The following is a 14,113-nucleotide window of genomic DNA, read 5'->3' on the forward strand; positions in this document are numbered from 1 at the left end:
TCCATGTTGTCCTTAAACAGTGTTGCATACTTATAGAGAATGATTTCATTATGATACAGGACCAATGGGTCCCATTGTTAGTACAGTGAAAGCAGCAATAAAAATAAACTCATTTAATTTCCTCGTTGCAGTGAGCAGGTGAAGTAATCTCGCTCCCTCTCGGCACCCTGGCAGTGCTTTTTACAAGCTGGCACTGAGGGGATATTTCTAGGACCCAGAGAGGCAGCAGAGGGCTGGAGCAGCAGGCAGGCAGCAGACTCCTCCTTATCTCCAGTGTCAGACCTGACATCAGTATGGTAACTTGCAGCAGTCACAGGAGCAGGCTGACTGCTGGAGATATGCGCCTTCTTCCAGTACCTGCTACTACAGAATGGATTGTCAGCTCTGCTCCATCCTCTGCCTCCTGTCCTGGGTCTCCCTCAGCCTGTCAGAAGAACTGATCCCTCACCCATCTAATGAAGGTAATACAGCCTCCAAATCACATGCAATCCGCTGGCAGTTTCTCTGCCTCTCCTTCTTATTAGTGCGATCCAGGACCAGTTCTGTACCTAGAGGTGCATCCTCTCACGACTTTACACATACTATACTGTATTTAACTTACTTGTGTTACCTGTTTGTGATGTTTATTTACTTGTTTATTTATTTTGCAAATATGTGAAAGTTTGTCAAGGCTCTGTGTTACCTGTACTGTGTGCTGGGGCTGTTCTCATTTTCTGGTGTTTTTCCATTTCGTGGGATTGAAGGGTTAAATTCTGCAATTGGCTTATAATATTGATGAATTGCTGGTGACCCACTGGAAGCAGCCTCGTTACCCTTTTGTGTGTTGTGAGTTTGGGATCCTGTGTATACTATAGTGATGGGCAACCTACATTACGTTTGGGAACTACTTCTTGAAGTTTTATTTTACGTTCATGCAATTAAATATTAGGGATATATATATATATATATATATATATATATTTTGTTTTTTTTCTTGAATGAAATAAAGTGCATTTTGCAACTTTGCAAGCTATCATTTTAATACCACAGTTTAGTAATACAGTAACTACAACTTATTGTAAATAATTATATTCATTACTTTTTACATATATGAATAAGTCCCAATACATAAATAATTTTGTATATAAACTTAAACTTCTGTATAATCAGTATTATTGCTAATTAAATATCTATCTATCTATCTATCTATCTATCTATCTATCTATCTATCTATCTATCAAACTGTCAAAAATAGTAGCTAGAAGTATTGCACACATGGCTGTGGATATATATATATATATAATTTTTACCTGTACAGCAGCAGTACCATCAGTACCATCAGTATCATATATATACACACACACATCTATCTATCTATCTATCTATCTATCTATCTATCTATCTATCTATCTATCTATCTATCTATCTATCTATCTATCTATCTTTCTCCCCCAGGAACTTAGTTGTCATTGCGTTATTTTGACTTCACTGAGTACTTTATGTACTCATACAATCATATGCATACATTGAAATACTTTTATTTTATGATAAGTTTAAAAGCAATTTCCATCAGCATTTAGCTGGCTCTGCGAGACTTCTCTTTTAGATCTTTTATCCCTAATGAAGGGGCCAGCTGCTTATAAATATGAAAGTATAGCACGCAGGCACAGTACATGTACAAGTGGCAGCTCTCAATGTGTGAAGCTTTATCTGCACCAGCGGAATTTATGAGGCAAACATTGCAGAAGGAGTAAATCCTTTGTAATTAAGTTAAGCTATTATTCCTTTGTGAATTGTACCCTTCTGTGATACAGTATGCAGCTCTGTTAGCTAGTGATAAAAGTAAGGCAAAATGTCATATGTTTGCCTTTATTAGCTGAATATGTGACGATTTTCATAAATGGTTGTGACGAGTATTTTGTGGAGGAAATTTTCTGCAAGGAAATCCTAAACAGACTTTTCACCTTTCAACTTGCTGAGCTGCATGCTACTATGACTGGGATCTTGGCTTCTTTTATTTGGAATGTTAATGGAAGTTTGCAGGTTTTAAGCTGATTCCCACTGTGTGCAGCTATATGCCAAAAAATTGGAGTAAAACGTGATTAATGTTAGTTTGTGTGACTTGCCTGGTACTAAGAATGCACGGCATGGCCCTCCAGCAGTACAACAGTTAAAGTAGGAACTTGGTAGACGTAACATATCATTACCATAACTACTTGATTGTATAAATATTAATATTGCATTGTTCGTAATTGTCAAATTATATAAATATATATATATATATATATATATATATCTGTTTCCAATAAGGAGGCACTCACAGGCTGGATAGACGTGAAAAAAATTCTAATGCTTCATTGCATTAGTGCATCTACGTTTCGGGGTACGTTCCCCATCATCAGGACACCTGATGACGGGGAATGTACCCCGAAACGTAGATGCCTCCTTATTGGAAACAGATACATGCAGGGGACCTCAATCCTCAGGGTGAGCACCGCAGCAAGGTATTCATTGCTCACATTGCAGGAGTGCCGGTAATATGGATTTTGTATATATATATATATATATATATATATATATATACTTATAAATAAGTATATCTATCTACACACACACACACACACACACACACACACACACACACACACACATATATATATATATATATATATATATATATAATCTATATATAGATAGATAGATTATATTTACTTTTTTTCTCTCCCCCCCCCTCACTCTCTCTCTCATTATTGTAGAGGCTGTGATATATAAGGACACCTAACATCGTAACTTTTAGAACTTGTTGGTTTATTGAAGTGGCATTACCTACTGTTTATTTTAATGTCTCATTAAGGTAAATGGTCAGTTATCACTTATATTATACAGATTTAAAAAATGTTCTATAGTGGGCTGAAACCCACAACTGCAATATAGTGTATTGGTTGGAATACTCTGCACCCTGTTGTGTAGCAGTTGGTCGTAGACACCAGACTATTCAAAATCCTTCTACTGAATGTTATATTTAACATTTCATATGATGTCACTTTTACGTGTGTTTAGTGAATGGCTAGTGTTATATATTAAGTTGTCATTTATTAGTGTCATCTAAAGAAAACCTCCCAGATCATCAATGCAGGGTGAACTGAGCTCTAAGTGTGAATCTCCCACTTCCATCTCCTACACGTCTGTTCTATTTTTCACCACTGAACAAAGTGGGCAGAATTGAATCATGTCTATTCCATTTACACTGAATGGGTAACTAAAGGGGGATTGAAAACAGCTCTCTAACATGACTGCGGGCAATGCACGCTCCCAATAAATTGCCATCGCTGTCAGAACAGATGGACCTCAGTGCTATTTTCAAGACTTAAAAATACATGTCACCCTTCTTAATCTCCGGGATGTTTTCCTGAATAACCATTTAATTAGGCATTAAATTGACTTGTTACTTATGTTAGCTGGACTGCATGATCATTATTTATTTAATAATAACATCACAATGTGAAATGACAATATAAACAATCAGCTCATTGTGTATATATATATATATATATATATATGTGTGTGTGTGTGTGTTGCAAACAGTCTACCCGTCCCCCCGTCCCCTGTTTTAAGAATGCTGTAACCCTTCATGCACCGGGCTTTAGAATGTGTTAAGGCTACTTTTTTTTCCATAAATAATGATGTTAAAATATGGCTAAAAGCATTTTGACTGTCAGAGACAGGCACAGTAATAAGTCATTATTAGTTGCTGTAATGGAGACATTATGCCACAGTACAGGAGGTGGGTTCAACATTATTAGAAGCAAACGGAAAACTTTTTACAGAGAACGTGAGAAATCCCTCTAAAGAATAGCCAGAAGTATTCTTATATTATCCCAAAACTTTGTTCTCACAGGATGCCTAGAAATGGCACTAATAGCATATAAGTCTTTATTTTTTTGCAGTTCTGTATGCTTAAGGGCACACACAGAATTCCCCTGGTTTGTAATCTTTAACAGTTAACTTTTGACCCAGGTCATTAACGGGATTATCAGTAAATTTATTTAAGCTTTACTGACAGTTTGGATTGTTTTAATAATATTTTGATTGTGAATATGGAAAACGTACAAAGAAAGAAGAAAAACGTATAATATAGTATTATAGTCTCTCAATGTATGTATATATATATATATATATATATATATAGTGATTTTTCAAATGTGCCGCAGCATATTTTATAGATTCTTCATGCCTATAGTTTAACTTTGATTTTGAATGTGGAAAACGTACAGTGAAAGAAGAAAAACGCATAATTTAGTATTATAGTCTCTCCATGTATGTGTGTAATATATATATATATATATATATATAGTGATTTTTAAATGTGCCACAGCATAATTGATAGATTCTTTATGCCTATAGCTTAACTTTGACTTCATGTCACAAAGCAGTCTTATACAATATTTATTGTCCACACTACAGCGACGAGGTCTCAGAAATGCAGAGGGCGCTTCACTTTGTCTATTGGGCTTAGGCAATCAGAGCGAAATAATTGCAACATCTGTTTATATAACTATCTGAACTCTGCAAAGTGACTTTAAGTTTATTTGAAAAGAGGCAGCTTGAAATCATAAGATAAAACGAAAATGTGATTTCCCAAATAAACTGCACTTGCCTAGAAAACGTGAAACATCCCCTGCGCACGCTTACTAATTGTAATTCAGCAATAACGCAAGTGCACGGTTACCGTGATCATTGTGCTATTACATCCTCGTTTGTCTTTCTGATGTCCTTTGGTCTTAATTATTTCCAAATGTTATAGACAAGGTAATGATTATATAATGAAGAAACGAAAGAAGTCTCCAATTAGCCCAGAGATGCACAGATGTAAATGTCTGTTTACTGCTCTCCATCCCAGGAAATCAGAGGGGAGCTCTAGATGGTAATCTGCGCTTACAGGCCACAGAATGTTTTTGTACTGAAAGCACGCGATGAGAGAGCTAGATTGTGACATGACTAAACACAAGAGAGGAGAATATAAAGATAGACCGATATTGTTGTTGTTTTTTTTTACATTGTGAGTACATTATCAGAGACAATAAAAGTCACTTTATGAATGGCCGGGGTGGGGAGAATCATGTATATGTAATAGAATTCTTCATTAGGTTTGTTGAGTTTATCCTTCAGGAAAAGAGCCAATAAATCTGATTAGCCTGATTTTTCTGTTATTATAGTAGTTTTGGCTAATGGATTTAATCGTTAGCGCTTATTTTATCTCCTATCAGGTTATGTATATCTCCGAAATATTTGGTTACGTACACTAGATATCAGTTACAGGCAGACGCCACTCAAATGCCTTTTTTGGTAAGATGCTGTAATTTATAACCTATATTTAGCTATGGTACAATCCTCCCTAGCAGAATGGTGGCGGGTGTACAGTAGTTAAATGTTACCGTGCACCCAAAGTGGGTCATATCGAAACTATGCCCAGATTTCAGTAATAAACCTCCCATTTGTGTTGCAGCCAATTTCACTTTTTCCTGAAACTTTGAAGGGGTTAATTAATGCTAAATATAACATGGTGAAATATACACGGTGGTGCTATAGACATCCTCTGCATTGCTTGGAATTGGCAAATGTTAAAAAACAACGCTAGATACAGCATGGACAAACTGAGCATTAGAATTATGTCCATTACCATACAGCTGAAAGCGTCCAGCTACTTATTGAGCGCTCCCATAGACTCCATTATATTTTGTAGCGCTTCTCAAAACACTTCAGGCAGTGTTAAAATTGACGCAAAGCGAAAGCTTCTCAGAAAGTTTATGTGTACAGACTCATTCGCTTACATTGACTTGGGAAATCTGATTAATAGGCTTTGCGAACGCCTGCTTTAAAATAAACCTGTGTCCAGAGTATAAGGCTTTAATCCTTATACACAAGGGTACACACCTCCAACGCGCCGATGCGATGTGACGATATATATTACATGGTCGTACACACTGCACGATCCGCTGTACAACAGCTCGATATATATTGTTAAATGTTTACTGTAACTGCGCTGCGTCATACGTTGCATCACCCCATCTGATGTGTAGCACATGAGATGGGATGATGTGACCACACAATTCATCTAATGATTAATTGGGTGGATTTAGGGGTACACCCTAAATGATGGTCGTGCAGTCCTTTGTGGATCTCAAGACTGGCCAATATATAGTGTGTGTGTACCCAGCTTAAGGTTCATAATTTTCCACTGGCATATGTATAATGAATATAGCGATAATTGTAATATTACTTGACATAGTTGCTTGGTTGGTTTTTTTATACAATTACAGTGTAGTAACCTGAAAAGTTATTTTGGGATGGAGAACTGTCACTTCTTTTAGTTAACTTATTAACAATTATAATCGAACATAAATATTTCCTAAATGAACTTTGTTGGTGTAGAAACAAACATACGATCATGTACACAAAACCGTTTTATACCATTGTATTTACTAATATAACATACATAGAACGCATATATCAAGTTTAGTTATTGAAAGATTTACTGCTGTTTAGAGGGAGAGATACATTTGGTAAATAATATACACTGGCCTCAGCCTGGCTTGCAGTAATTAGCAGTTACTGTATGTCCCATATGATTCATTATATTGTGAACCTACAGTACCTGATTGCATGCTCTGTGTACAGTAAAGTGAGATTTAATATATGCTAATACAACTGAACCCTATTTCTGGAATTGGTATGAAATACCGCCGGCCACATGGTTCGATTCCCGTCAGCGGCAGCCCAACAGGAGCAGAGTGCGACGCAGCGGAAGCCCGACAGCGCTGGAAATCCCGATCGTGGATAGGTAAGTATCCACTAACCTAACCTAACCCCCCTAACCCTAACCCTCCTTAGGGGTGCCTAACCCTAACTTCCCCCCCAAGTGCCTAACCCTAATCCCCCCTCTAAGTGCCTAACCCTAACCACCCCCTTCCCCGCTGACTAAACATAAGTCCCCCGGGGGGGTGCCTAACCCTAAGTCCCCCCAAGGGGTGCCTAACCCTAACCCTCCCTCCCCCTAGCCTAACCCTAACCCTCCCTGGGGGGTGCCTAACCCTAAGTCCCCCCCGGGAGCCCTAAACCTAACCCTCCCCCCCAGCGGCTGTCCGCTCGCGGCGCCCGGCATCACTACGATCGGGATGCCGGGCGCCGGTCTCCCGGCGTCGGGGAAATGCGGGCGTCTACATCTAGACGCCCGGCATTTCACCCATGCCGGTATTTAGGCAGTCGGCTTCCCGATCGCCTCCCCTATTTCTAAGTAGTTGGAATATAATGGCCATTGAATTAGTTTCCATTTATTTTTAATATTAAATTAATATAATTTTTGACCTAAAGCAGAATCAAAAAAAGAGAGGGCATTACCCTGTTGGTATTACTATCAGCTCCAAGCAATATGAGGCATTGTCACAGAAAGCAGTGCTATGCTCAGTATTGTTTTGGATGGAGATTGGATCTTCTAAAGCACTAGTCACATCCCTCCATGACCTGATCATGCTCCCTCCATCTAAGAAAACATGATATTATAAACCATTTTATACTCCCCCTGAATGATATTCTGCAGGGTATAGTCAGAATATGAGCTTTCTCTAATACCAGTGCAAAATGGTCAGTAAGGAAGCTCACCCCCACTGACGCAGGCTCCTGGTGTCCACTGTTCTGTTGTAATGGTGACAAGGTCCCAGATAGCATGCTTCAGGCTCCTCACTTCTATATCTTCTGGACTAATGTCACTTTCATCATCATTGACAGAGCCCAACTTCCCTGCAATGTGCTGTCTGAATTCAGCCCATTCTTACCAACTTTTTCCATCTCCTCTCCGGGAGAAGCCCGGAGAGGAGTGCATGTGCCTATAGTATTGCAGTGTTCATATCATGTACAGGAGTGCATGTGCTGAGTGTCACCTGCTGTGACTGCTGTGCCTGTGTCCGTCCCGGGCCTGAACTGACGACTCCTCTCCATCCTGGCCTGCTCTGATCCCTGCTGTCTGTCCCAGTCTATGCTGATCTTCCTGTACGTCCCGGCTGTCTACTGTCTCCTATCTCCGGCTGCATAGAGCTCTACGGTAGTAGGGTCTATGCGTGACCAGGGATTACAGAGCGGCTTCAGAGTGATAGTGGTGTGACCACAAGCGGAAGGGGGTTTTGTTGTACTTTCTGGTACCATGGTTTTATGTGAAATGTGGTCCGTTATTACTTGAGGGTGGGGGGTGGAGCAGGGGAGCTGTGCAGAGCAGTGAGGGGTCCTACATTTTATTATATCCATTCAACTGTGAACATTTTGTGGACTAGCATAGTGTGTATAACAGTTGCATAACACACAGAGCTGTGCTCCTCACTCCTGTAATTTTTTAGGGGGGACGGTGATCTGGCTCCTACACTTTCATCCTGGCTCCTAGATGTTAGAAAAATTTGTCAAGCCCTGATATAGCTGAATGTATTAAATGGCTGGAGAGAATGAGGTCGGGATGTACTAAAAGAAAAATGCGGTAAAAGCACAGTTTTCAGGGTTTTTACCGCATTTCCATATGTACTAAGCCCCGGGCGCACTTTTATCGGTGCAGAGGGTAACGCCAGAAAAACCTGGCATTACCCTATAGAAGCCTGTGGGCTTCTTACCGTGCCCTGCTTCCGACAATTCGCCGCCGCCTCGCCGTCGCCCAGCGCTGGCCCCCACTCACCTGCTCTCCATGGTTGCCCGCCCGCGCTCCTCCTGGTTCCTCCGCCTCCTCCTAATCTTCTTCCCGATGCAGGGAGGAGGAGGAGGAGCCCGGGACTTCCTGCACAGGTCACAAGCAGTAAGCTCCAGGGGCTTGGAGGGGGCGAGGTCCCACGGAGACCCCGTCACCGGCGTCGGCTGCTTTGCAAAGGGCAGCTCTTATCGCAAGAGCTATCCTTTGCGATACTAATCGCATGTGTTAGTACATATGCAATTAGTAAGGTTGCGGTGACTGGCGGAATAGTCACCGCAACCTTAGTACATCCTAGCCTGAATGACATTGGGTGAGGAGAGAAGACCGAATTCTGCAAATAATGGAAAAAGTAAAGCTTGCATTTTGGAAGGCACCAAGCGTTAAGACGGGTGTAAGTGGTAGGGGATGTTGACATTATTGCAAGATGAAGTGAGCATTTGTCAGAAAATGTGTGACTGCTGTCCATTTGCTTACATTAGTTTTTAGATTATAAGCGTTAAAGTGTATTTAATGAGCTTTAAGAGTCACATTGACGACTAATTTTAACGCCAATATGTAAGAAGACCTTAGTGCAGTGGTTCCCAAACTTATTTAAATCATGGCGCCCTAGAGTATCAGCACTGTTTTCACTGCACCCCTAAGCCAAAAACTTTTGTATTGAGAAATTCAGAAAAAACTGTAGTAAAGTAGTAAAGTGAAGTAAATTGTGCTTATATGTAGGGATGTGCAGGCTTGGACAGGTTCGAGTTTGCACGTGGAGTTCGGATTTTTCCCTCCAAAAAAACGGAACTCAGAAAGAGGCAAAACGTCATTTTACATGGACGAACATCATCATTCCTGGACAAGTCCAGGAATGATGATGTTCGTCCATGTAAGATGACGTTTTGCCTCTTTCTGAGTTCCGTTTTTTTGGAGGGATAAATCCGAACTCCACGTGCAAACTCGAACCTATCCGAGCCTGCACATCCCTACTTATATGTCATTCTCAGGTTCAGTTGTGCTTCTGTTTGTTCACATATTTACATTACATTGACCATAAATAATATGATTTGGTGCTGGACCACCAACCTGCATATGTCCCAAAGCACCCCAGGGTGCCACGGCGCAGAGTTTGGGAACCACTGCCTTAGTGCCTCTATTCATATTAAGCTGGAGGTGTTATTAATAATCAGCATTCACAAGGAACAACACTTGCTGGAAGGAGCTGACCCCAAAGCAGTGATCTGGCCACTAGAGGAAATCACACAGTCAGAAAATCGCACAATCAGGGTTGAACACGGGAGGAAATCGCACAATCAGGGCTGGACACAGGAGCTAATAACAATCAGGGCTGGGCACAGGAGGTAATAACACAATCAGGACTGGGCACTGGAGGTAATAACACAATCAGGACTGGGCACAGGAGGTAATAACACAATCAGGGCTGGGCACAGGAGGTAATAACACAATCAGGGCTGAACTCAGGAGGTAATAACACAATCAGGGCTGGGCACAGGAGGTAATAACACAATCAGGGCTGAACTCAGGAGGCAATAATAATCAGGACTGGGAACAGGAGGTAATAACACAATCAGGACTGGGAACAGGAGGTAATAACACAATCAGGACTGGGCACAGGAGGTAATAACACAATCAGGGCTGGGCACAGGAGGAAATAACACAATCAGGGCTGGGCACAGGAGGTAATAACACAATCAGGGCTGGGCACAGGAGGTAATAACACAATCAGGACTGGGCACAGGAGGTAATAACACAATCAGGGCTGGGTACAGGATGTAATAACACACTCAGGGCTGGGCACAGGAGGTAATAACACAATCAGGGCTGTGCACAGGAGGAAATATCATAATCAGGGCTGGGCACAGGAGGTAATAACAATCAGGGCTGGGCACAGGAGGTAATAACACAATCAGGGCTGGGCAGAGGAGGAAATAACAATCAGGGCTGGGCACAGGCGGTAATAACACAATCAGGAAGAAATAACAATCAGGGCTGGGCACAGGAGGAATTATCATAATCAGGGCTGGGCACAGGAGGTAATAACACAATCAGGGCTGGGCACAGGAGGTAATAACACAATCAGGACTGGGCACAGGAGGTACGAACACAATCAGGGCTGGGCACAGGAGGTAATAACACAATCAGGGCTGAACTCAGGAGAAAATAAAACAATCAGGGCTGGACACAGGAGGTAATAACTAAATCAGGACTGGTCACAGAAAGTAATAACACAATCAGGGCTGGGCACAGGAGGAAATAACACAATCAGGGCTGGGCACAGGAGGTAATAACAATTAGGGCTGGGCACAGGAGGTAATAACACAATCAGGGCTGGGCAGAGGAGGAAATAACAATCAGGGCTGGGCACAGGCGGTAATAACACAATCAGGGCTGGGCACAGGAGGAAATATCATAATCAGGGCTGGGCACAGAAGGTAATAACAATCAGGGCTGGGCACAGGAGGAAATATCATAATCAGGGCTGGGCACAGAAGGTAATAACAATCAGGGCTGGGCACAGGAGGTAATAACACAATCAGGGCTGGGCAGAGGAGGAAATAACAATCAGGGCTGGGCACAGGCGGTAATAACACAATCAGGAAGAAATAACAATCAGGGCTGGGCACAGGAGGAATTATCATAATCAGGGCTGGGCACAGGAGGTAATAACACAATCAGGGCAGGGCACAGGAAGTAATAACACAATCAGGGCTGAACTCAGGAGGTAATAACACAATCAGGACTGGGCACAGGAGGTAATAACACAATCAGGACTGGGCACAGGAGGTAATAACACAATCAGGGCTGGGCACAGGAGGAAATAACACAATCAGGGCTGGGCACAGTAGGTAAAAACACAATCAGGGCTGGACACAGGAGGCAATAATACAATCAGGGCTGGGTACAGGAGGAAATATCATAATCAGGGCTGGGCACAGGAGGAATTGTCATAATCAGGGCTGGGCACAGGAGGTAATAACACAATCAGGGCTGGGCACAGGAGGTAATAATCAGGGCTGGGCACAGGAGGTAATAACACAATCAGGAAGAAATAACAATCAGGGCTGGGCACAGGAGGTAATAACAATCAGGGCTGGGCACATGAGGTAATAACAATCAGGGCTGGGCACAGGAGGTAATAACACAATCAGGGCTGGGCACAGGAGGTAATAACACAATCAGGGCTGGGCACAGGAGGTAATAACACAATCAGGGCTGGGCACAGGAGGAAATATCATAATCAGGACTGGGCACAGGAGGTAATAACACAATCAGGGCTGGGTACAGGAGGAAATATCATAATCAGGGCTGGGCACAGGAGGTAATAATAATCAGGGCTGGGCACAGGAGGAAATATCATAACCAGGGTTGGGCACAGGAGGTAATAACACAATCAGGGCTGGGCACAGGAGGAAATATCATAATCAGGACTGGGCACAGGAGGTAATAATCAGGGCTGGGCACAGGAGGTAATAACAGGGCATGACACAGGAGGAAAGCGACTGAAAACCTTTCCTATATGCACACATCACACAATGCTGTCCTAAAGGAATAATGTCCGTAATTCACCTATATGATGGATACGGCACTAAAAACAATGGGCCTGATTCAGAGCAACTCGTAAGTGGCAGCTCGTTCGCTCCGAGCGATGTTTGGCCAACTGCGCATGCGTACGGATCGTTATACGCATGCGTGAACCAGTCAGTGTGGTCGAAATTCATGTGCTCTCAAAGTAGCGAATGCCTGATAATTTGAGTGACAGAATGAGGCGTATGTGGGTGGTAACAGGGGAAGGTGCTTGAAAACAGGGAGTGGAGATCCGATCGCAGGCGTGCTTAAAGGTCAAAACGGGCGTTTTATGGGTGTGCATAATTAAAACAGCAGCGTCATTGACCACGTCACTGGGTTTTTTTAAAGCCAGAACTGCTCGCAAAATTGTGGTAGCAAAAACCAACCACAAGAATAGCGAGCAGCTCATACCCTGTTCGATGTACTCGATTAATCTAATAAATAGCGGACATGACGTAGGATGCGAGCGGCCAGGGGGCGTAGTTTCCCAAAAAAAGACCGCAAGTTTTGTTCGCTTGTTCAGACCTAGAGGCGTGAACAGACCGCAAACAGCGAACGGTTCATTTGAATAGCCACCCCTATTTTCAGGACGAGCGAGCGCTAATTGCGTCCGGCTCTGAATCAGGCCCTATATCAAATGGTTCAGTAATTATCTGAAAAGTAACTGTGGAGTGTAAGGTAGAATATATATGTTGGGTGTTGTTCTAAACCTATGGCAAATATTGCAATGACTAGAATTATCCAACATTAAAAAAAAAGTCTTAAGCTGGGTACACCCTAAACGATGTGTACCCAGTGCGATATCGTGCACGACGGGACCCGGCTGTGGTGCCAGCATCAGCAAGTGCATACAGCAGCGACAGGACGACGGCGGGGGCCATGCTGCATTCGGACCCCGCTGATGATATCGCCCATTGGACCTGCATGCAAGTCCAACAGGCGAAGTCACTGACGACACGCAGGAACGCGCATCGCTAGCAAACTGGCCGATGTGGACGATATGTCGTCTGATCCACTATATCGGACGACATATAGTCTAGTGTGTACCCGGTTTTACAGTTCCTGTCTTCATTCAGTTTTTAGAGATTCTATTATTTCATATTTCATATTTTTATTGCCATCATTTTAATCAGGCAGTTGAGTTTGTTGGTTGTGACATAACATGACTGGGATCTCAACACCAGCACAGCACAGTACAGTATAAATACCTGGGAGATTATTATAGTTCTCCAACTTTAGTATCATCCTGCAGATAATGCAAATGTAGACCTAGGTGAAGCAATAGCATTTAACCAGAGGGCTAGATTAATAAAATGTGAGTACAACTTTGCTTTAGGGTTAAAAGTGTATCGCCCACAAAAGTCCATTTCTCTAAGGGATAGAACGATGAATATTTTTTCCGACAATCAAATTTATTGATAATAAATTCCATCTAAATAGAGGAAGTCTGCAGGAACGATAACATATTTTTTGTTTAATAATTTATCAGTGCTTTGTCTACTAGCTCATCATGAACCTTCATGCAGTTGATCACCTCTAAATACCCAGGTGTTTTAAACTATTTGTGACCCTGATATATCCTTTCATATACAATGTTGTAAGTCATATAAATATCAATATTACTATTAAACAAGCATTGATGTCATACATAATGCAAAAACATTTACATATTCAGCATATGTAGTTGTGTTATTATTATTTAGCTGCTTATAAAAGTTTTCCCTACATTACAAAAATGAATAAAAAAATATTTATTTTCTGTAAAAACACTAAACCTAGTACAAATAGATGGAATCGGTATGATTTACGTCCGGCGGTTGGAATCCCGACAGCGGCTGC

At 41.9% G+C, this 14,113-nt stretch overlaps 1 protein-coding gene across 1 annotated transcript in view; it reads left to right on the plus strand.

The window, feature by feature from the left end:
- The first annotated feature begins 295 nt into the window (after positions 1 to 295).
- EPHA3 (EPH receptor A3) overlaps positions 296 to 14,113 on the plus strand; it is a 409,832-nt gene continuing 396,014 nt past the window's right edge. The window contains exon 1 of the mRNA XM_088442029.1: positions 296 to 461. Within this exon, the coding sequence (XP_088298155.1) occupies positions 371 to 461 (91 nt within the window). The 5' untranslated portion in view covers positions 296 to 370. The remainder of the gene's footprint in view (positions 462 to 14,113) is intronic.

Source organism: Taudactylus pleione, unplaced genomic scaffold (genome assembly GCF_031769625.1).
Source record: "Taudactylus pleione unplaced genomic scaffold, aTauple2 ptg000303l, whole genome shotgun sequence".
NCBI classification, from domain to species: domain Eukaryota; kingdom Metazoa; phylum Chordata; class Amphibia; order Anura; family Myobatrachidae; genus Taudactylus; species Taudactylus pleione.